The sequence below is a fragment of the Eurytemora carolleeae genome, unplaced genomic scaffold, assembly GCF_000591075.1.
Source record: "Eurytemora carolleeae unplaced genomic scaffold, Eaff_2.0 scaffold1060, whole genome shotgun sequence".
NCBI classification, from domain to species: Eukaryota; Metazoa; Arthropoda; class Copepoda; order Calanoida; family Temoridae; genus Eurytemora; species Eurytemora carolleeae.
In genome coordinates, this window is record NW_019396964.1 from 168,386 (window position 1) to 192,126 (window position 23,741).

Sequence of the window (23,741 nt, forward strand, 5' to 3'; positions counted from 1 at the left end):
ACTTCACTTTTTGTATAATCCACATGAATCTTGGAAGATAATGATAGAATTTCTAGCATGTTGCCTTGAAATAACATTCCACTGCAGAACCTGCGATAAAAAAGCTTTGCCTTGGGTTTTAATTTAATAAACCTATATTGAGAGCTTGATATTTGGCCAGACTTTATCACCTGACAACAGCTTGTGTCATGTGACACATTGTTAATAGCTGCAAGCTTTTAGACTTGACTAATGGAGTTTGGTCTATTAAATATAAAACTGTCTAAGAATACAAAACAACTTGCCAAGCAATAACTTGGCTACAATAACTTTCCTCTCATAACATCAGTTGAACAAGATGGAATGATCATTGATGTTTTCCAGGTATAGGTCTCCAGCGAACAGTCAGTTTTGTTCATACTGTTTGTTTATAGGTCGTTTTTAAAATTGTTATTTTATACATAGTTTTTCTTGCACTATAAGACACATTTGACCCTGTCAGAAAATATATGAAGAAACAAAATGTACTTGTTATAATGATTATTTTTGAATTATTTTTCCGCTTTTGTTTATTTAAAGCAAACTTTTACAGAATACATTATAGAGTTTTATGATATTGGAAGTATCAGGGGTGGATACAGGGGGGACCTTTGCACCCCCCTGAGATTTCAGAAAAGCTTCTCAAAGAAACCTAGTGCAAAACAGAAAACAATATCTATCTTTAAAAAAATTTTCGCATGCGGCGGGTCACTTGGTTCCTAAATCAGGATTTTTTTGTTCACAAAATGTACTTCCCGTAGTAAATTTTATTTTGTGTTCAAAAGAAAGATCTTAAAGGGATCGAGAAAGTATTTTCAAGCATATCTGTGATTGTTTAGTGTCTCCTAGTCGTTCTTAATCTATATTTATATTTTGTGTAAATCCATATTGGGCTCGCGTATAAATTTCTCTTTGAAAATGGCTATTGTATTCCCAAAATATTTGTCTTTCTTGATGAGTTTTCGCAATTTTTTGCAAATATTTTGCATTTGTTTTTAAAAATTCTGTATTTTTCGCAAAATTTTGTTTTTTCCATTTAATTCACAAAAGTTTTGCATTTTATTCACATTTTTTGGCAAAAATTTTGTGAAACCGATTGAAGCGAAATTTTGCGAGCAAACAAAATGCAAAAATGATTTTTCCTTTCCGCTGGAAACCCATTCCCTACCCCACTCAAAAAAATTCCCTTTCGCACCACCTCCTCCACATAATTAATGCAATTTAGCGATTCATGAATCCTGACCTAGAGCAAATCTAAGAGCTCTTATCGTAAAATAAAAAAAAACACCATTGAACGTTAGTTTATTGAGATTATAGTTCAATCGATATAGCACTTAATACACCATATACACACACACAGACCCCCTTCGTCTTCGAGGCTAACTACTGCCGTAGATCAGAACAGGTTGACAAGGTTCCAAGGTGCCTTAGTCTTTGTTTTTTTGCATTATGCTGTTTTTTCCTGGGAAAGGGAAAGGGGGTGTATTAAGCATTTTTTAGATATTTTCACTATAAGTTCTGCCACTTATTATGATATTGCTTTAATACTGTAGTACAACTATTAAATTAATCCTATATGTTTATTGCAAATATTGCGTGAAAATATTTTTCACGTAAAATCATGAATTTTTAATGAAAGGCATTTCTTGTCTGCAGTTTCTGAGTACAATGTACATATTTAATTTATGGATAACTAATGAAAATTTATATATATATATGTAATAATTGTAAATTAATTATTTTTGTGATTTATACAAGGTGTCCCAATAAACATGGGAATTCAGTGACAAATTCAATATCGTCTTTTTAAATAATTCTTTGATTTAGTAAAGTGATACTTACTGAGAAAGAAGTAATCAGTAAGAGTTTCATCTGCAATGTTCACATTTCGTATATATAACTTTTCTGTCGAGTCCGATCTTCACTGTTCATCTTGGGGTGACATTACCCTTTTCATAAAATAAACACTAGCAGAGATAATAATATTATGGCTTTTGAAATTAGGATTACAATAGCAAAGACGATATCGAATTCGTCACTGAATTCCCATGTTTTAGGGACACCCTGTATAAATCACAAAAATAATTAATTTACAATTATTACATATATATATATAAATTAACCAGAATAGATTTCTTTTTTTATTTCATATCAGATGTGTTGACTTCTGAATATCCGGTTGGTAAAGTTAGTTTTTTATTGTTTAAGTATAATACACATTTTTCTGGCCCCCCCTAAAAATGTTTAGGGGGGGGGGCCAAAAAAATTTTCGCGCTTCGCGCAGAATATTTTCCCGTGGCCCCCCCCCAGGGGCATACGCGTGCCCCCCCCCTGAGAGGCTGATGGGGGGCATCCATGGGGGAGGCTCTTTTAATATTACATCTGCTTGCATTTCCCTTCCTCAGGTCAGGCACAGTGGTGTACTTAGGGGAGACAGTAGTCCAAAAATACTAAATTAAAAGGAAACAACGTTTAAAAAGTAACACCTGACAATGACAAAGACTAAGGATTTGTCTAATCAACTCACTCAACTCACTCAACTCACTCAACTCACTCAACTCACCCAACTCATTTAACTCATTTAACTCACTGAACACACTCAACTCACTCAACTCCTCACTTAACTCACTCGACTCACTCGATACACTTGACTCACTCAACTCACTCAACTCCTCACTTAACTCACTTGACTCACTCGACACACTCAACTCACTCAATTCGCCCAACTCACTAAACTCACCCTAACTCACTCAACTCACCCTAAACTCATTCAACTCACTCTAAACTCACTTAACTCAAATACAGATTGGCCAATCAGAGAATTCCAAAACTGTATAATTTGTCATATTTATCTTTAATCTTAGGATTTAAAAGCCCCCCAAGCGTATCCTGGTTTTCAAGTACCCCAGCATGTATAGGGTTACACGATGTCTCCTCAACCCCCTCCCGCCGACAAATTCCCCCCCCCCTTTATTTACCTGCTATCTTGTTGGTTGCCACTCTGTAAAGGGAATTTTGCCAAGCCCTGCCTGTGCACACTAAGCGCATAGTATCTCTATACCTTGGAATCTTGATTTACAACTTTCCACCATTGCAAGTATAAGAATTTCTGATAGCCTCAGTTCAACATATAACCGCTAGGAGTCACTAAATTTTAAAAATAGAGATTCTCAAAAGTTAATATTTTGCTTTTTGAATGTACGGACAAATATAAATTTTTGTATTTCATCTGCACTAAAATTCCTTATTAATTTAGTTTTGTGCTAATCTGAAATTATCACTGTCTCGCTCCTATTTGTAATCCTAAATACATTAAAATGTTTAAATTGACATAAACATGTTTTTGCAATTTTTAGTTTACAGGTATTGACATAATAATTTCAAAATGCCAGTTAATCGATATCTACAACGACAATATAGGCGTACACAGGAATTTATTCAAGGGCACTTAAAAAATTTTGTTCTTTCTAGAGGTAGCTCAGCACAGGAATATATAGAATTCACATTTCCGAACCCCCTCCTCCTCCATGTCCGCTTCTGGCTGGCAATATAGTACTCATCAAGAATACCATTAAATCATAGAACATCGAGATTAAAATAGAAAGCAATATATTCTCTTTGGATAAAATTTGATACAAATTGGAGTAAAAATAGTTTTTAATTTCATTTATATCAAATTTTTAATTGACGACCAAAAGTTTATAACATGTAACACTGTTAGCCAAGGGAAGAACCGCTCAGTTTCAACAACTTACAGAAATGAATGATTATTTAAAAAAAAAACTCGACTCACTCAAGTAAACTCACTAAATTGATACTCAACTCACTCAACTTACTCAACTCACTCAACTCACTCAACTCACTCAACTCACTCAACTCACTCAACTCACTCAACTCACTCAACTCACTCAACTCACTCAACTCACTTAACTCACTCAACTCACTCAACTCACTCAACTCACTCAACTCACTCAACTCACTCAACTCAATCAACTCACTCAACTCACTCAACTCACTCAACTCACTCAACTCATTCTAAACTCACTCTAAACTCACTCAACTCTTTCAACTCAATCTGCTCTTTCTTACTTTTTTAGAGCATTTGGAATATGGCTGAAACTCCGGCTGACCTGCCGGAATCTCGTTATTTCCGTTGATCTGAAGTTTTTGGTCTTCGGTCTTAATTATGCATAGTTTTGGTCTCCGGTCTTAAATATGCATAGTTTTGTTCTCCAGTCTTAAATATGCATAGTTTTGGTCTTTGATCTTAAATATGCATAGTTTTGGTCTTTGATCTTAAATATGCATAGTTTTGGTCCCCGGTCTTAAATATGCATAGTTTTGGTCTTTGATCTTAAATATGCATAGTTTTGGTCCCCGGTCTTAAATATGCATAGTTTTGGTCTCCAGTCTTAAATATGCATAGTTTTGGTCCCCGGTCTTAAATATGCATAGTTTTGGTCCCCGGTCTTAAATATGCATAGTTTTGGTCCCCCGTCCTAAATATGCATAGTTTTGGTATGATTGTATGTTAAATGATTTGGGCCTAGACAAAGAAATGTAAAGATACAGAGAACTGTTTAATTTAGAAAAAAGATTAAATAATACCCGTATAACAGATCTTCTCTGAAGTTTTATCCCATGCTGGTTTGTGTTCCCCCCTCCATCCCGCTGGAATATTTTGAACCCATCATCATTCATTCATTCCCCCTCCGCATATTAAGTCCTACTGATTATATTTGGTTTCGCGGATTTTTTTTGAATTGTTTCAAAATAATTTTGCAAATTTTTTCAATGTACTTTTGATTTAGATTTAAAACCTCCCTAGCACCCTAACCATTAAAGTTAAAGTTATATTTTTTTTTAATGAGCTGGCTTTGAAAAGTTGAACTAAGAATAGTATTACAAACCCCCCCAATNCCGTGATTTGATATCAACATTTAGAGTTAGAACATGTTACTCAATAAGAAATGTTAAAGATTTCAGACCGTTTCTTTTAAACAATTAACCGTTTATTCCACGTTACACACATTACAAATTATATGCATTAACTTTATTTTTCCAAAAAATAGCATAATTCTTGATTTTTCTGTTAGTTCCCGTGAAAAAAACGATTATTACCCAGGAACGACGCCCAGTCCTAACTCTACTCTGATTGAATTGCACAAAACATCCTTCTCATTGGTTGCTGCTATGGGCTGGGCTTGGCACGTTCAATCGATTTAGCGATTGGATAAATTCATGAAATTGAAAGGTTCATCAAATATAGTCGTTTTGTTTTTTTAATAAATAAAAGTTTAGTTCATAGTTTTTCTTTTAATTTATTATCTAATTATATAAATCAAATGGTGCATGTTTTGGGTCTTTTTTTAATTAAACGGTTTATTAACAATTTGAAAATTAATCCTTTTTCTGTTGTCATAAAACTCGAAGATTCTTTAGCAAAAATATTTTAAAACTATTTATCGTTTTTTGTTTTTAAAAAACCGATAATTATTAACCGTAGTTTAAAACGAAATTTTTCATTTTATGTTTGAAATTTGAAACTGTAGTTTGTAAAGGGAAAGGTTGCCCAGGCCTAGCTATATTGAGATAGTGTTCTTCAACACAAGTGTTAGTTGCAATCTGGAAAAACGTTCAACTGTAGCCGGCCTTGTGTAAACACATGTCACCATGTGGCATTTACTCCCTCTGGTGTGACGTTCAAAAGCGCCCGGGTAGTGTTGCAATTTGATTTTCACATTTTCCCAATGATAATTTATTAAAGTATTGAAAAACGCCTTCAGATCGTAAACAAACATAATTAGTTTTTAGATGTTGTAATTCTAGAAGAAGAAAAAAATAATATTAAATCTTGACTGTCGTCTTCTCATATGTTCTATGGGCATGTAATAATTTTGTATAATTGATCTTAAAATTCAAAAACATGAATTAAAATATTTTTAAATTTATACTTCAGACCAAAATAAAGTAGTCCGGGAATTATCTCACGCAGGAGCGATATACAACATGACACCGGTTTTGTTGAAAATATAAACTTGATTTACAACTTTCTTCTGTGTATGATCCGATGTAAACTTCCAAATTTAACCGCAAGGGGTCTCTTAATTTAAAAACAAGTTGATCACAATAAATTCAAACTTGCTTTTTATTTGTAAACTTTAAAAAGTGGTGCAGTCATTACAAGTAGTGTAAATTTCCAACGTTTGTAGGTCGATTTTAAAATTTTAAAAGCTGGAATCGTATTCTCTGAGATCTCCTCGGGTATTAATGACCTGCTGATTTAATTGTCAACCATCTATCAATCATAAGTAAAAATAAGGTGACGAAATTTGTTAGGTGAATTTCATCATAATTTTTATGATAGATAGTTGACTAATCAGCAGGTCAATTATCTTAGCATTATACCAACCAATATTTTGTATGATTTTAAAATTTCTTCAATTAAATCAATATATTTTTGAATTTGCTGCATATGAATAGATAACTTTTTCGAGTAAGTGTTGAGAGTCAATTTTTTGGATTCACATTTCATTTTCCTTTTTTGGAGGTCTAAATATCTTTTTTTGTTTGAACAAAACCCCTTTTATCTGAGCATTATACCATCTAATATTTTTGTATGTTTTTTATATGCTAAACAATGTTTTATGAATCTAACTCTGTATGATATTAATTAATAAACTGTTGAAAAAATATTTATTAAAATTTATATTCTTAACATTCTTTTTTTCAGTGGTTGTACATCACAAGGAAATAAATGTGGTTTTAAAAATTGATAAACTTGATTTCGATGGAATGCTTTAACTTGAAAAGTTTTAGCTAGAGGATCATTTTTAATGATGGCAACACTTATGTTACGAGAATCCAGGATACAATCTTTGTTGGCAATAATATACGCAGAAAATAGTTTGCTGTTTTTTGATAGGTAAAGAATTGTTTGTTGGGGTTCATAATTCCAGAGGCAATATAGAGCTCTCAGAAATGGTTTGATAATCTATATCTATTATTTGATTTTTTAATTTTACTGGGTTGAATTGAAGATTCTATATCTATTTTATTGACGGAAATCAAAGATTTAGCTAAAGCATTCTGAACTTGTGACACATGTAAAGCTTTCATACCAAATATGTTTTCCAATCATTGATCACAAAGAATAAGGGCTGGGTTATTTTTATCAAAATTTTGTCCTTGCATAATAAGTTTTTTAATGATTGTACAAATAGTATGCATTGATACGTTGGAAGTTTCTTGCCCAATTTGAGTGAAATAGGAGTGGAGTGAAGATTTGGGTTGAACAGAGTAGAAATTAGATCTTGAGGGTGTAGAATGAACAGCTGGCATTGTAGATCTGAAATAAAAAATCAATTAAAGAGCAGCTGGACTGAGGCCTTGTGAATTTGTAATTTGAAACATACATAGTTTTTTTTTGTATTTGAAGTCTTTTGATATCTTGTTGTATTTGTAAAATTTCTTCAATTAAATCAATATATTTTTTAATTTGCTGCATATGAATAGATAATTTTTTTTGAGTGTCTTCTAAGTGTTGAAAGTCAATTTGTTGGATACACATTCCAGCTTTCATTTTTGGAGTTGATGACTCTAAAGATGAAATAGATGAAGAAGAGGATTACATGAAGACAGCCATATTTTCTGAAAAGGTTGACCTTTAGTAGCAATGCATCCTAATATTAGGTACATTATCATTGAAATGCATAGGAAATAGTACTAAATATTCTTCATTGATGTAGAGACAGGCGAGTTGTTTCAAAAGTTGTATTTTAGGATTGGGTTAAAAGATGACATGACAGGAGATTCCATTCTAAAAATAATAAGAATTAATTCCTTGTTAATTTAAAATAGTTTGAATTAATACCTGTGCAAAATAAATTTTTTTGATTTCGCCATGTTGTTGAAGAGCTTGTGTTACATAAAGCTGTTGATTTGTGTAGGTATTTAAAAATATTAGAAATTGGAATTGAAAGTCAAAGTTGGGATTGGAGAGAAAAGAACTAAAATTTCTTCAATATGGAATGTTAGGTAAACCTATCATAGCATTGACTCGTAAATCTGCAGAGGGATGGATCTAAAACAGAAATTATAAAAGAATTTTTTGATGTAGGAAGGTCATTACCTGAATTTTTAGTTGTTTAAGAAGAAATATGGTGAAATTGTCAGAAGAAAGATGTTGTTGGAGATAAGTTTTTAATCTAAAGTTGTCCTGACATTCCTGTATGGTAGATAGAATGGAAAGATGTCGATTGGATTATTTACATAAGGTATCAGAACAGAATCTGGTCAAAATGTATAGAAGGCCATTTTTCTGAAAAACTTAATTATTACATAACAAAATACAGACAGGCCAAAATTTACGATAATTAATTTGATCGGCAACTAAATGATAGGAGGTAAAAGCTGAGAATTCAATGAACATCAATAAGTTCATTAATTCTTTTCTTGGGAGCAGTCTCAATATTTAGCGTGGTTAGATGATTAGCTAAAGCTTCTAAACATTTATCACTCATCACACCATTCATCTTTACTAGATTAGCCACTGAAAAAGAAATAATTAAAAGATATTATTTTATTTGTTTTCATTTACCTGAACAATCATTGGGTGCTAAAGTTTCTGTAGCGTCTACAAGACTTTTTAATAATTCTGTGATCATGGATAATAGATAGTTAGAAATAGGAGAGCCTTGATCAATAATTATGATTTTAGCTGGTTGATTCATTTTTCTGAAATTTATTAAAATACAAAAAAATTGTTTAATGTTATAGCATTGTGAGATAGATCTTGTGGACTAGGAAGCAAGAAGCAAGTGGGCCAAAAAATACATTCAAGTTGTCCTTCTTCATTAGATTCATAAGAGCATACAGCTGATAATTGGCAATAAACATTTAGGAGTCCTAAAATATATCTTCTGTAGGGTCCTCTTTATTTTTGTTTTCTTAGCTGATGTCAACTTTTTCCATGACTTCTGCCACTAGGAACTCAATTATGTTATTTATTCCGATTTCTAAACTAACAGAGATTAATTTAAGTTTATAGAAAAAAAATGTATAGACCTGTGCATTCAGATTGATATAGCTTTATGGTGTTTAGTTGGATTCTACGCAAGAAATTTTTAAAATCCTGTTGCATGATGGGACTCATTTCTGAGTTTCTATTTTTAACTAAGATTTTCGTTTTCATTTTTTCTGTAAAAATTAGTATGTATAACTAGGGATGTTAACATTTTCATTTTTCAGAAAAACGATCGTTTCGTTATGAAAACGACGACAAAAATCGAAAATGAAACGATCGTTTTTAAAAACGATCGTTTTTTTAAAAAGTTCGTTCTTTAAAAATGGTCGTTTTTTTAAAAATGGTCGTTTTTAAACCGATTGTTTTTCAAAACGCTCGTTTTTAAAAACGATCGTTTTTCAAAACGATCGTTTTTATAAAATTCGTCGTTTCGTTAACGATCGTTAATGACGACCCTTCATTAACGATTGTTAACGACGACCCTTCGTTAACAATCATTAACGACGACCCTTCGTTAACGATCGTTATTAACAACCTTCATTAACGATCGTTAACGACGACCCTTTGTTAAGGATTGTTAACGACAACCCTCCGTTAATGATCGTTAACGACGACCCCTTCATTAACGATCGTTAACAAAGTGAGGAAACCGACCTGAAGGGCATCTGTACTTATCATTGAGTAGTTTTTAAGAAAATATCAAGGAGTTTTAACTCCCCCACAACTGTTAAACTTCATGTAAGACGACATTCAATAAGGTTGCATGTAATTTTTTTCCAAAAACGACCGTTTTGATAAAGTTCGTCGTTTTGTTAACGATCGTTAATGACAACCCGTCGTTAACGATCGTTAACGACGACCTTTTGTTAGCGATCTTTATTGACGACCCTTGGTTAACGATCGTTAACGACGACCATTCGTTAACAATCGTTAAAATAATTGTCAATAAAATTTTTTTTTTAAAAGGATCATTTTTTTAAAACACAATTGTATAAAAAACGGTCGCAAATCGTTTTAATAAAAACGATTGTTTTCAAAAACAATCGCTATTCGTTTTCTAAAAGTTTATAATGAGTGGGTCGTTTTTAAAAACGATCGTTTTTTTCCAAAAACGAAACAATCGTTTTTGAAATCGAAACAAAAAACGATCGTTAAACGATCGTCTAACAATCGTTTACAAAAACGATTAACAACCCTATGTATAACTGTGCTGACTATGGATGAAAAATCTTTTTTTAGGTTGTACACCATTTAAAATATATTTAGTTTCTGTGATTAAATGAACACCACCGCCTGCCTGTCAACGAAAACCGGATTGAACAATTACTGTTTTATCTTTTGCGTATAATGAATGTGTGGAATCTTTAAATTCTTTGTGCAAACCTTTTTTGATTCCTTTAAGATGAACTTCTGGTTCTTGTGAGTCAAAATGTAGTTTATACATTTTTTCGCCAAAAATACTCATTCTTTGCGCAATGTGTTCTGTGATAAGAATAAAGTAGTAGAATCAACATAGGAATTTTTGTTTTGTTCTCATAACTATTTTTCATATGAGGTGCTACATTATTAGCTAGATTTTTATGATACACAGCCCAATAACAACTATTGGTGTCTAGATACAAAAGTTCAGCTTTGTGAGGATCATCCGGAGAAAGGGTAGCACTTTTTAATTTTTCTTTAATGGTTTGTCGCAATTGTAAGTGATGAGTTATATCTTCTTTCAGGTAGGGTGAGTGACAATACAAACCAGCATGTAATAATAAGGGGCTCTTCCACAAAATCAAATTTTCTTTTAAATATAAAAGATAGGAAGCGTGAATAACTTTGATTCCTTTAAAAGTGTGTAACCCTAGAACAGCAGGTCCCATAGTTTTTTGAGAAGCATAAGTAGCTTTCATGTGTTCACTATACATTGTTTTGGGCTGGATAAAACTTCTTTGAATGCAATAGCCAATTGCCGGAACACATTACTCGGTTTTTAATTTTAAATCTAACTAAGAACCCTTTATACTTTTTCTCATATATATTCTGAAAAAAGTGGCTTAGGATTGTTGGGGAGGAATGCTATTTAGAAGTAAGGGTTCCTCTTGGGAAAGGGTTGATGATCATAATCACTGGTATCATAGATTTCTATTTCCACACTAGTATTGAGAGTGGCTTTATTCCAAATTTCTATTAGTTTCAAAAGAATTTCATGCTTGCCATCAGAGGAAGCTCGTCTTTCCAGATTTATGGGAGTATTGTAATGATGTTGTGATTTTTGTTGATCTTTTACAATCAGCGCGGCTCAAGGGATTTTAAGAGCGTTGCTATCAGGGGATGTTTATTTCTATCCCTGCTGTAAATACAGATAATAATAATAACGGTTAAATTTGTTGTTTACTTGAAAATTTGGAAACAAGCCAAGCCGAGTCTATTTTTAATCCAAGCGACGCTGTCCGTTATCTCAGAGGGCGTTGTGCTAGTGTGTGTCGGCCCGATAGGCCGGAGAAGCTAGGGTTAAACCCCAGGCTAGGGTGGAGCAAGGTTCCCGGGGACGAGTTAGTTGGAAATCAACCCTTTCGATGTGAGGTGGAAGAAGAACCTGAATATCCATCCTCTACTGATTATTATTCATTTTCATCGATCATATAGTTTCTTTTAGTTTATTCATATTTGTGTAAATAATAATAATAAATTATAAAACCGTCTCATTAAATATTCGATAATTTGAGTTGTTGCATTAAATTTTTTGGCATATACAATAGTATGACCATCCTTGACACAACAAGATCTTTTACAACCATGAGGAAAACTGTTGTAATTAAAAAGTATAATTTTAGTGTGACATAGGCATCTACAAAGAAATGACTAAAGTTAACTTGCCCCGAAGCACTAAAAGCTGTGTACCCTAGAAACCAGAAGTCGTCCTAAGGACGTCATGAGGACGTCAATAATTACCAATGGGACGTCCGGCAACGTCGTATGTTAGGTGTTGAGGACGTGTTGAGGACGTTTAACACAAGGATTCTTACATCCTCACAACCTAATTTTTGAAGTCGAAATGACGTCACTTTGGACGTCCAAATGACCAAACTTTTGACGTCCAAATGACCAAACTTTTGACGTCCAAATGACCAAAGTTTTGACGTCCAAATCACCAAACTAGAAATTTATTCATCCTATTTATTAACCACTGAGCAGAGTCTAATTTATTCTATTAGTACTGCTACACTTTAACTCTCCCCCTCCCCCTGGTATTACATTCACACCATACTGTCCTTCTGTTGTTGATACCCCTACCCCCACCCCACTCGGCACTACCCCTTCCTCCCCCCCCCTTTTATAACACCATGGCTTTTATTTAAATTTCAGGTGGAGACATCTAGTGGCGAAACTCAGAAGGTCCTAATCCGACCTAATATGACCTAAATCCGACTTAAGGGCACATGGTTAGGTTGTGACCAGATGACCAGTTTGGTAATCCAATCTGACTAAAAGGTCAAGTTATGAGCAGTTAGGACCAGCTAGGTAAAGCAACCAAGTCCGACCTAATCCAACCAATCTCGACCAAATCCGAACTAAGTGGATTGGTCAAGTTAAGACTAGTATGAGACCAGTTAGGCAACTCAACCTAACCCGACCTAACCTGACCAAACACAACCTAGGGGGACTGGTCATGTTCCAACCAGTTAGGTCTCCTGACATAACTCAACCAATCACAACCAAATCCAACCTAAGTAGATTTGTCAGGTTAAGACCAGTATGAGACCAGTTAGGTAACTCAACCTAATCCAACCTAACCTGACCAAACATGACCTAGAAGGACTGGTCATGTTCCGACCAGTTAGGTCTCCTGACATAACTCAACCAATCTCGACCAAATCCGACCTAAGTGGATTGGTCAGGTTAAGACCAGTATCAGACCAGTTAGGTTATTTGACCTAACCCGACCTAACCTGACCAAACACGACCTAGGGGGACTGGTCATGTTCCAACCAGTTTGGTAATCTGACGTAACCCGACCTAATCTGACCTATCTTGACCTAATGGGACTGGTCGTGCGACGTTGCTGGTTTCTAGGGTAACACAGGTTTACTTTAAACTGATTTATATTTACTTCTTGCTCTAGCATACAAGTTTTTAACCAATGGCTAACAGCATAATATTCCTCTCGCCATATTTTATCCTGAGAATTGAGGGTTTGCACTTTTAACTGCTGTGGATTGTTTTGAAGGGCTTTACAAAAACTGATAATATCAATAAAGGGTTTCTTTTCAATACGTTTGACGTTATTAGTTTGTAGAATAACAGGCACACTGTAGGGCAACTCTAAACTAGAGCTATGCGCATATTGGGAGCGAATATCAAGTCCTATAATATGTTGACAGGGATGTTCATACAAACCCAGCGTATGAAAGGCTGGGAAAACTGTAGCGGTGTGTGGATAGGTAAAATAGTTTAAATTTTGGTTAATGATAAAATTTTGATTAATTTCGCCATGAGCATAGCACATGTGTAACCTCCTACCATGGATTGATCCACAATAATATTGGCTAACGGATCCTCCACTTTTCCAGGTGCTATATGCTATGAAGATTAAAGGAATGACGACTGTATTGGAATAAAGATCATAATCAGGTGAAAGGATTTTATTTATCATAAATAGTTCAAGCAATCTTTATTGGTTAATCTTCAAATCTTTCGGGTAAATCAAGGATCTAAGAGCTGTCTGAATTCAGCTAATTCTGTCTCATAACCTGCAGGACCTATCTAGATCTTTTGTTGGTGAATCTTGAATCGGGATCTGATCTTTTAAGCACTGAATCTTAATCTAATCCAGTGTTGGACCTTTTCTGGTCAAACAAGAATCTATCATAATCTGTCTCTGAATCTGCAGGACCAATCTAGATCTTGGGTTGAATCTGAATCTGGTCTTCTAAACTTCTGAAGTCTTAATCTATTCCAGTGTTGAACCCATAGGAGTCTTCCGAGTACTGGTTGTATTGATGAATCTAGATACGCTTCATGACCTGAATACACAAGGCCCTAGCTTAGGGTGTTTACTAAAGTTTGATTCACGGAAATGTGAAAAAGTGCACATACAGTTTTTACAGCCCAGATATAGATGTTAAACTTTACAAACATTTTAAATACATAGATTTGCAAGGGTGGTTTGAAAATAAGTATTTCCAATTCTTACGTATGGTCTATGTAACTTTCACATGCCTCAGGCATTGATTTCATAAACCCAGGATGGAATTGCATAACAACAAGATTTCATGAAGAAATATATTAAGATTTAAATTATGACATTTGAAACGGAGAAAAGATTGTAAACACTATGTTAAGCTCCTTAACAATGCAAAACATCATTGAGCTTATTTTGAATGTAGAAAAGTTTAAAAACTACACTACTAAATTGTCGCGATAAAATAATGTTAACACCAGCTTGATTCCATGCTTCTAACATTTGTAGAAATACTTGAAATAGCACTTGAGTATCTCGATCCAGATAGAATATTGCATATTCATAGAGATTGCGGGCACCACAATTTTCAAAATCGAGATGAGCTTGCTGGATATCTGTATCACTGGGTTTGCTATTGGAAAGTATATTGAACCAGGATGTTGAAGTGGCAGGTGGAAGTTGTGTTGTCTGTTTTAAATTTTGGACGCTCACACTTACAGCATGAGGGAATAATCCTTTAGACATGTCAATGTTAAATTTCTTGCCTAGCATGACTAGATTGATGTTGGGTTCCTGCAGGGAACGAGCATTTTTAAAAGTTAAAAGCATTTTACACTTTTTTTCTTGGCGCCATTGATTGATTTTGATATTTATACTTTGTATTGCCGTTGCCTTCTTGAAGAGGGTTTAGGAAAAATTGTGTTTCAGCTGTACATTCCAGAAATATTTTTCACAAAGCGGTAAATCATAACAAGAGCCATTGAAAGAGATAAGAAAACTTTTGTTAATAAGTCCTTCGCATTTAAGAAGGGCTTTGGTATAAACGTCTGAATATTGTCGGTCACTAACCTTCACTAGATCGCGAATAAGAATTTCTAGTTTGTTCATAAGGGAACTTAACAAAGCTTTTTTAACAAGTTTACTGACGATCGCTTGTTGATAACAATAATACAACCATTGGGTAATCATACAGGTAATGTTGGTATCATTAGGTTCTGTGTGATGTTGATTTTTTGCATTTGTAGCCAGATAAAAAATTTCCATCTTATGTTGAGCAAAAAAATCTGTCTCGGGAACTTTAGCTAAACATATGCTTTGAATCATAGTTTCTTCTTTCAGGGATCCTTCTTTAAATTTTTCTTTTAAACCTACTGGTTTAAACAGCCTGTGGTGAGCCGTTGAATTATAATAGTCTTGTAAACCATGGCACACACATTGGGTTTCATCCAGTTTAGTTTTCCTACCTTGCTTTGTGTATTCAATCACTCGTTGAACCGGTGTTGATTTAAAAGGTACACTTAGCTCGGAGGAGGGATTCTTTAAAAGCGGGTTGTAAATACAGGTCCATTCATAAACAGGATCATACACCAGAATTATGTATAAAGTTTCTGTGGATTCAGCTAAGCCCCAGTTAGCTAAAAACATTTATAAGTAGTTTTTTGTAGGTTACCTATGCAGTGTAGATGTTGAATTTCTTGGGTAAGCATAGAGTCTGCAGCCAAAAGAATAACATGAGAATCAATATGTTGCAAGGGATCTGCTTGACAATTGGGCAGTAGAGAAAATTCATACACGTTATAGCGTTCCTTTAAGAGTTGTTCAACTTGTGTTAAAGATTGTGTTTCAACGGTACTGTGAATAAAAGGGAAAAATATTTTCTCTTTTAATAGATATAAGCCGCCTTGTCTACCTTTTTGATGAATAAAAACATAGGGAGACAAGCTGTTGTTGTTGAGATGTGTAAAGTAGGAAGAAAAAAATATTCCTATTGTATCGGTTTTCTTTAGAATGGTAATTCTCACATTTAAGGTTACACATATATAATTTAGGAGTTTGTGAATAGTCCACTTAGTGTGGTAATAGCGTCCGCTATTTTTAATGGGTGTATAATTGATGAGGTTATTTAACCAAGGTTCATATTGTTCGTGGTGCGTTTTTTTTTGATATAGAAAAAAGCATAGACTATCAATGAGATGTTACTCATAAAATTTAAGAATGGGTGGTGAGGCTAGTTTTTGAAAACTAGTGGTGTTCAAATTCACTTTCATGCTTTTTTCTTTAAAATATAGCGGGTATATTTTAAAACTCGTTTATAAGTAGGATGTTGGTAAAAGATCTGAAATTAGAAAAGAAATTAAACATAAGAAAATTAACCAAAGAATAAGAGCTTACCATGTGCTGAAAAAGTTGCAAGGCAGAGGGCGCATCCGGGCGATGAAGAAGTTGCTCCTTATAGATGGAATATTGGGCTTCTTGAATATCAAAATGCTTTAATATATCCTGGGCAAAGAGGAGACCATTAGTATGCAACCAGGACACTTGTTTGATAATTTGTAAATTGGCAAAACAAGGTTCAATAGGAGCATGAAAAAAATCGACATCTTAATTCGTAGGTTTTCAATGTAAAGACTGTGGTATCCTCGAGTTGGAGTTTTTTCCAAGAGGATCCTGTAAAACCATTTCTCGGATAGAGAGAAAAAGAAACTTGATCCGATTGATAGTTGTGATGAGTCAAGCAAACACTCAAACGACTGAACAAATACTAATTATTGGGGTAGCCTTTAAAAGTTGTTGGCTTATACTTTAGCACATCAGTGGTTAAAAAAACATCAATGTCTTGAAAGTGTTGAGTGACTCCAGCGGCATAACTGGCTGCAGATCCGGCTACACAGATTGCTAGATTTAATGACCAAAAATGCTGCAAAAGTTGCACAATATAGGCGGGTAAATGTTGTTGCAAGAAAAGCATGGGTTGAATGACCAGTCCTTTATACAGTTCATATTGATTGGCTAGCAGAGTAGTTAGAATTTGAGCATTATCCATTTATCTGAAAAAATTATAGGCTATAGAGTTGCATGTGTCGACAGCCGCAACAAGTACAGTTAAACACAAATTGATCTATTTTACTTAGTAACAGGCCATAGGTGGTTTCGATAACAGGATCAAAAACATTATTAAAGTTTTGAGCGAAATTGACATCGGTGAACCAAATCGGATTACAGGTAAAATAAACTCTGGCTAGAGATTTGGGAGGCGGTAAAAAGAAATCAAAAGGTGAAAAGGGGAAATGTTTAAAATTAAAATGATTTAAACTAGAGGTTAAAAAATGATAAAATTCTGGAGTTTGTATAATATATTCCAGTGGTCCATTCACAACTTGGGACAAGGCAATAGCATCTTGAACAGGATTGGTCGAATGTTGTAATATATTTTGAAGGATCTCGGGGGGGAGACTTAAGGAAAATTCAGGTGTCTCAATGGGCTTTAAGGTAAAATAATATAGATCTTGACAGCAATTGAGCAAGTAAAGTTGAATTTTATCATGAAACCAGGGTAGAACCGCTTCTTGTAAACAGTTGGTAGAGAACCGGTTGGTATGGCGCCATCTTCTATAAAAGGAGAAATGTTAATAGGGCTAATGACTTGGGAAAATGTATTTTACCTGCTAGCATCCAAAGGTTTTACCGGTTCCTCAGCACCTATGTTATAGCAACATGAACATTAAGAAGCCCAGGTATTTTAGAAGGCCATTTCAGAAATGTCGTCCTATTTTCTAGCTATAAAGATCTATTGACGATTCCCCCCAAATTGTGTATAATAAGAAATACTATACAAGATAACAACTTGTTAGATAATACTATTAGTTTTTAGACTTTCCTTTAATAAGAGAATTCATTAAAATTTGTTACGGCATACTTCTAACTTAGTTAGATGCCTGTTACATCTGCAACCAATGTTTTCAAAGATAATTATCCCTTTTATACCTAATTGCTTTAACATCCTAAACAATGGCAGCTGTAGTACATTTGAATTTCCGAGCCAGGTCAACCTTTCCAGTCCCGGTTTGTACTGTACCTAGCTCTATGAACAGGACAAGCCGGTGCGACAAGGTTGACGCGGTCAGGCTTTATGCTTCATATAGGTTCAATTTACTTTTACTAAAGGGGTAGAGGTGCCTGTAAAGGACCAAGCTCAGAGGACCAATGTGACCCAGCAACTGTTTTACCAAGCTTTAGTATTTTTTTCTCCAAATTACAAAGGCTTTAAATTTTAGATCTATAAAGGAACAAAATTGATATAACTTTTATTTTATAGAGTAAATTGGCTTCGAACTTCTGAGCACAATACTCGGGGTCAAATTGACCCCACAATGTGACGGCAAAATACCGATAAAAATGTTCAGTTTCACAAGAAATTTTCACACATTTTATCATTGTTAATGAGCATACAGCATAGAGAAACTATTAAATATATTAATCAGCAAATATATCCATTAGATTTACATATGATGATATGTATACACCTTTCTATTTTATATATCATTTACATATATCATACTGTCTATGTGTCTATCTTTCTATCTATCAAGTATCTGTCTGTTTGTCTATTATATCTCTATCAGGGTGTCTGTATATCTATCAGTCTATATATTTATTTATCTGTCTATCTATCTATATGTCTATCAGTGCCCCCCCCCCCATCTCTAAATTCTGTTAATGCCCCTAATCAAATGTGAAGAAAATGGCACTAACTATAAGACTAAAAGGTAGAAAAATTTTAAAATTTATAAATTCCAAGATAAATATATTGTTCTCTAGTTTATTATTCATCTATCTTTCTTCTGAACTTATCTTCTTTTATCTTTAATCAATCTTTTAAGTTTTATTAATATTCCCTGTTTGTAATACTTTAAACAACTAGACACTCCTGTATGCCGAGTCCATAAGCGTCTGATCCAATCAGGGTTCAGTCATGTGTTTGTTGTCTATTCTGAACCAATAGAAATAGATGGCGGTAATATCCATCTGTCTATCTATCTCATTATCAAATAAGAGATATGAATCCTTATATCGGTGCAATCAGTAAATGGAAATATTTACTTCTACTGAAACTATAGTGCATGTAGATGGAGTCCCCTGCGTTGCCCAGGCTACTCATAATAACTTCCGCTGTTTACCCGCACTTGGTCTTAAATATGATTTTAGAGAACCTATAAATGATCAAGCAAAGAGCGTATATAAAGATTATGGAATATTTGCTAGAAAGCATATGTCAGTAGATACCTGTAGACTGTAGATATTTAAACACTTCAGGTTCAAAGCTTTGCTTGTTTTTTTATTCTTTTCTTTTTAATAATTCTTGTAACTCTTTGTATTCAAGTTGGTTGTTTACGATAAGTTCTAAGGGTAAAGGTCAATTTGGCCCTTTTATTGAAAAACGTAATTTAAAAAAAATGTATTTAAAAAAAACATCTTTTTAAAGATATAGTTGTGCTAAAATTTCAGGGGAGTCGTCGGAAATTTATTTTGAGTTAGAAGGTAAAAACAAAAACCTGGTATAATTTGGCCCCATATTGTTGGTTCATTGAGGGTTAAAGACCTAAATCTCAAAGCACCAAAATCGTCTCTCAATCTTTGAAACCTGATTGTTATTTTAAACTTTGAGTAGAATTCATGGTTTAAAATATCAAAGGTTTCCAACATCAAGTTATAGAGATTACTCTGAAATACAGTAATATTCAGTAAACAATAGAACAGGAAGGCGACATTATTTCAATACTTTAGTTGTTGTCTCAAAGCAAATAGTTTTACTAAAATCACTAATTTATATATATATACTTTTCTTGTCTGTTTGTTTGTGTCCAATAAACGTCAAAACGGCTGAACCGATCGAGCCCAAATTTTGTATGGGGCTTCACATGTCCCTCGAGCAGGTTTCTAGATGATCAAAATTTAAAATTTGCCTCCAACAAAACTCAATTTTTATTAAATATTGTAAATCCACAAAAATAATTGTATAAACCCGCAAAATTTTTTTCGTTTTTTTTAACAATGTTTACAAAGAGAACATGTTTACAATTGAAATAGAAGATGGGCGCGAAGCGCCCTAAAAGCCTAGTTTAGTAAATTTGGCCTGCTTACAGTTCACAATTGCTGTGTCTCATGCTCATTGGAGTTTGGACTTATTAAAGTTATAACTTGATTCTTAAAGTCACCTTCCTACTATTGGCTTTCACTGTAAGTAATAACCAAATAGTTTATCAAGTACAATAGGTTGCGACGGAGAAATGGACCATTATACACGACGTCACAAGTGTCAAATATAACAAGGAAAACGAAATTTTCTCACATTAGTTGACATGTTTTGCAAGATGAAATAAAAAAGTGTTAAAACAGAAAATAAAGATCACATAAAATTGCACTTATTTTACTGTAATATAAGCACTTTATTCTAAAATTATCACTCCTATTAATAATTATGTCGGACAAAAAAAATAAGTTGACACTTGTAACTTAAGAATACAGCTGTACTGAGAGTGTACAAATTCTGCGTTGCCATCTGTTGTACTACAATCTATTTGGTAATAACAAAGATAATTTCTAGAACTCTGAGAAGATGTCTGTTTACCTGTTCGCCTTGGCAATCACTGATTTTGTGAGCACAAATATTACCCAGGTAAGATTAGAAAAAAAACATCTTTTTATAATTTTTATTAAATCACAAACAATTTTTAAATATATTTTTTTTTTGCTTTTGGACAAGTTTTTATTTCACTTTTAAACTGTGATTTCAAGTGTAGAACGGTATGTCCAATATACAGCAGTTCCCTTTAAAGCCTTGTATGCATCAAGTATGAATTATGTGAACATGTGCTTACAATTCACAATTTAGAAACATTACTATTTTTAATTGTTGTTTCTATACAATAGTGACTTGCGGATTTTTGCTACAGAAACAATGGAGGAAGTTGTCATAACTAAACTTGTTAAAGCTAAAATAACGACTTATCTTACACATTACTAATCAGATTAAGGTTTTAAAGGTATCGTTGTGCATCGGACATCGCCATCTTTGCATGGAGAGTCACTTGAATTTACAATGACAGTCCCTTTAACATCTTATAGAAATCAACTTTTTAAAACAATTAAAGGGACTGCACGCGTAATAAAGATGGCAATGCCCGATTGAAATATTAATCTGATCAAAAATGTTGAAGATAACGTTGTTTTATTTCTGTGTGTTGCTTCATTGCTTCTTTTAAGCAAAAAATGCGCAAGTCACTTTCGCAAAGAAACCGCAAAAAATAGACAGTTGAAAGAAACACATATATAGATATCTCATCCAAACTTGACCATTCAAAGCTTTCAAGGGTACGTATGTAAATCAAACATTGTCATCTTTAAAATTGAGGGTTACTTGAATTTAGGCTTACAGTCCCTTTAATATGAAAAAAATGTTTAGGATGTTGCTGTCTGGAGTTCATTAGAGGATAAACTGGAAGGAAGAGCTGATTATTCAGCAGATATAGGTCCTAGGTAATGTTTAGTCTGGAGTTCATTAGATGATAAACTGGAAGGGAGGGGGCTGATTATTCAGCAGATATTGGTCCTAGATAATGTTTATTAGTCTGGAGTTCAATAGATGGTATACTGGAAGGAAGGGCTGATTATTCAGCAGATATTGGTCCTAGGTAATGTTTAGTCTAGAGTTCATTAAATGATAAACTGGAAGGAAGGGCTGATTATTCAGCAGATATAGGTCCTAGGTAATGTTTAGTCTGGAGTTCATTAGATGATAAATTGGAAGGAAGGGCTGATTATTCAGCAAATCTTGGTCCTAGGTAATGTTTAGTCTAGAGTTCATTAGGTGATAAACTGGAAGGATGGGCTGATTATTCAGTAGATATTGGTCCTAGGTAATATTTAGTCTAGAGTTCATTAGATGATAAACTGGAAGGAAGGGCTGATTATTCAGCAGATATTGGTCCTAGGTAATGTTTAGTCTAGAGTTCATTGGTGATAAACTGGAAGGAAGGGCTGATTATTCATTAGATATAGGTCCTAGGTAATATTATGTCTGGGGTTCATTAGATGATAAACTGGAAGGGAGGGCTGACTATTCAGCAGATATTGGTCCTAGGTAATGTTTAGTCTGGAGTTCTTTAGATGGTAAACTGGACAGGAAGGGCTGAATATTCAGCAGATATTGGTCCTAGGTTATGTTTAGTCTGGAGTTCATTAGATGGTAAACTGGCAGGAAGGACTGATTATTCAGCAGATATAGGTCCTAGGTCATGTCTAGTCTGGTGTTCATTAGATGGTAAACTGGCAGGAAGGACTGATTATTCAGCAGATATAGGTCCTAGGTAATGTCTAGTCTGGTGTTCATTAGATGGTAAACTGGAAGGAAGGGCTGATTATTCAGCAGATATTGGTCCTAGGTAATGTTTAGTCTCGAGTTCATTAGATGATAAACTAGAAGGAAGGACTGATTATTCAGCAGATATAGGTCCTATGTAATGTCTAGTCTAGAGCTCATTAGTTGATAAACTGGAAGGGAGGGCTGATTATTCAGCAGATATTGGTCCTAGGTAATGTCTAGTCTAGAGTTCATTAGATGATAAACTGGAAGGAAGGGCTGATTATTCAGCAGATATTGGTCCTAGGTAATGTTTAGTCTGGAGTTCATTAGATGATAAACTGGAAGGAAAGGCTGATTATTCAGCAGATATTGGTCCTAGGTACTGTCTAGTCTGGAGTTCATTAGATGATAAACTGGAAGGAAGGACTGATTATTCAGGAGATATTGGTCCTAGGTAATGTTTAGTCTAGAGTTCATTAGATGATAAACTGGAAGGGAGGGCTGATTATTCAGGAGATATTGGTCCTAGGTAATGTCTAGTCTGGAGTTCATTAGATGATAAACTGGAAGGAAGGGCTGATTATTCAGCAAATATTGGTCCTAGGTAATGTTTAGCCTGGAGTTCATTAGATGATAAACTAGAAGGAAGGGCTGATTATTCAGCAGATATTGGTCCTAGGAAATGTCTAGTATTAGTCTTGATTCTTGACATCAATGAACAAATAAATGACTAAATTAAAAATTCATTTCAGATTTGATTTTTTTTAAGTATGTGTAAATACTTGCATAGCTTAATGCCAATTATAAGTTGTATAAATGTCGTATTTTTGAAAGCTTTTTTTCAGGGTTCTTGATTTCTATGGTGAATATTTCGGTGTTGAATACTCTCTACCAAAGATGGACTTAGTTGTTGAAGAACAGGAACAGTCCCTTTCTTTTAAAACAATAACCTTTTATATAAATTACTTAAGACCTTGACCTTTCACGGACGTTTTACGAAATTTACTTCACTTAACTTTTTTGTTAGGGCTGGGTGCTACTGGGTGCTGGGGTGCTACTAGGTGCTACTGGGTGCTACTGGGTTACTGGGTTACCCACAAAGAGTTAGACTTTAGCTACGAGTGTTGATTCTTGCTTTTTCTTAATCTTGAGACTAATCTAATCTTGTGTTTATATCCTGTAAGGTTTATAAAATTTAACCAATCAGTGTGGTGTATCAGAAGCTGGGAAATTTGAAATTTTACCATTTTACCCGCCATTTAATGAGAGTTCACTCATATAATTAAGATTAATGTACAGAGACGGGATTGGACTCTATAATTTGTAAGTTTTCAAACTTTAGTTTAATTTATGATTCCTTTAATTTTCTCTGTGAAAGGACATAT

General features: G+C 34.0%; 1 protein-coding gene across 2 annotated transcripts in view; it reads left to right on the plus strand.

The window, feature by feature from the left end:
- LOC111710576 (puromycin-sensitive aminopeptidase-like protein) overlaps nucleotides 1–23,741 on the plus strand; it is a gene marked incomplete at its 3' end in the record, with an annotated part of 44,513 nt that overhangs the window by 10,074 nt on the left and 10,698 nt on the right. For both annotated transcript variants that reach the window (XM_023484684.1, XM_023484683.1), the window contains 3 exon segments: nucleotides 20,599–20,670; nucleotides 21,457–21,530; nucleotides 23,202–23,277. In XM_023484684.1, the coding sequence (XP_023340452.1) occupies nucleotides 20,599–20,670; nucleotides 21,457–21,530; nucleotides 23,202–23,277 (222 nt within the window).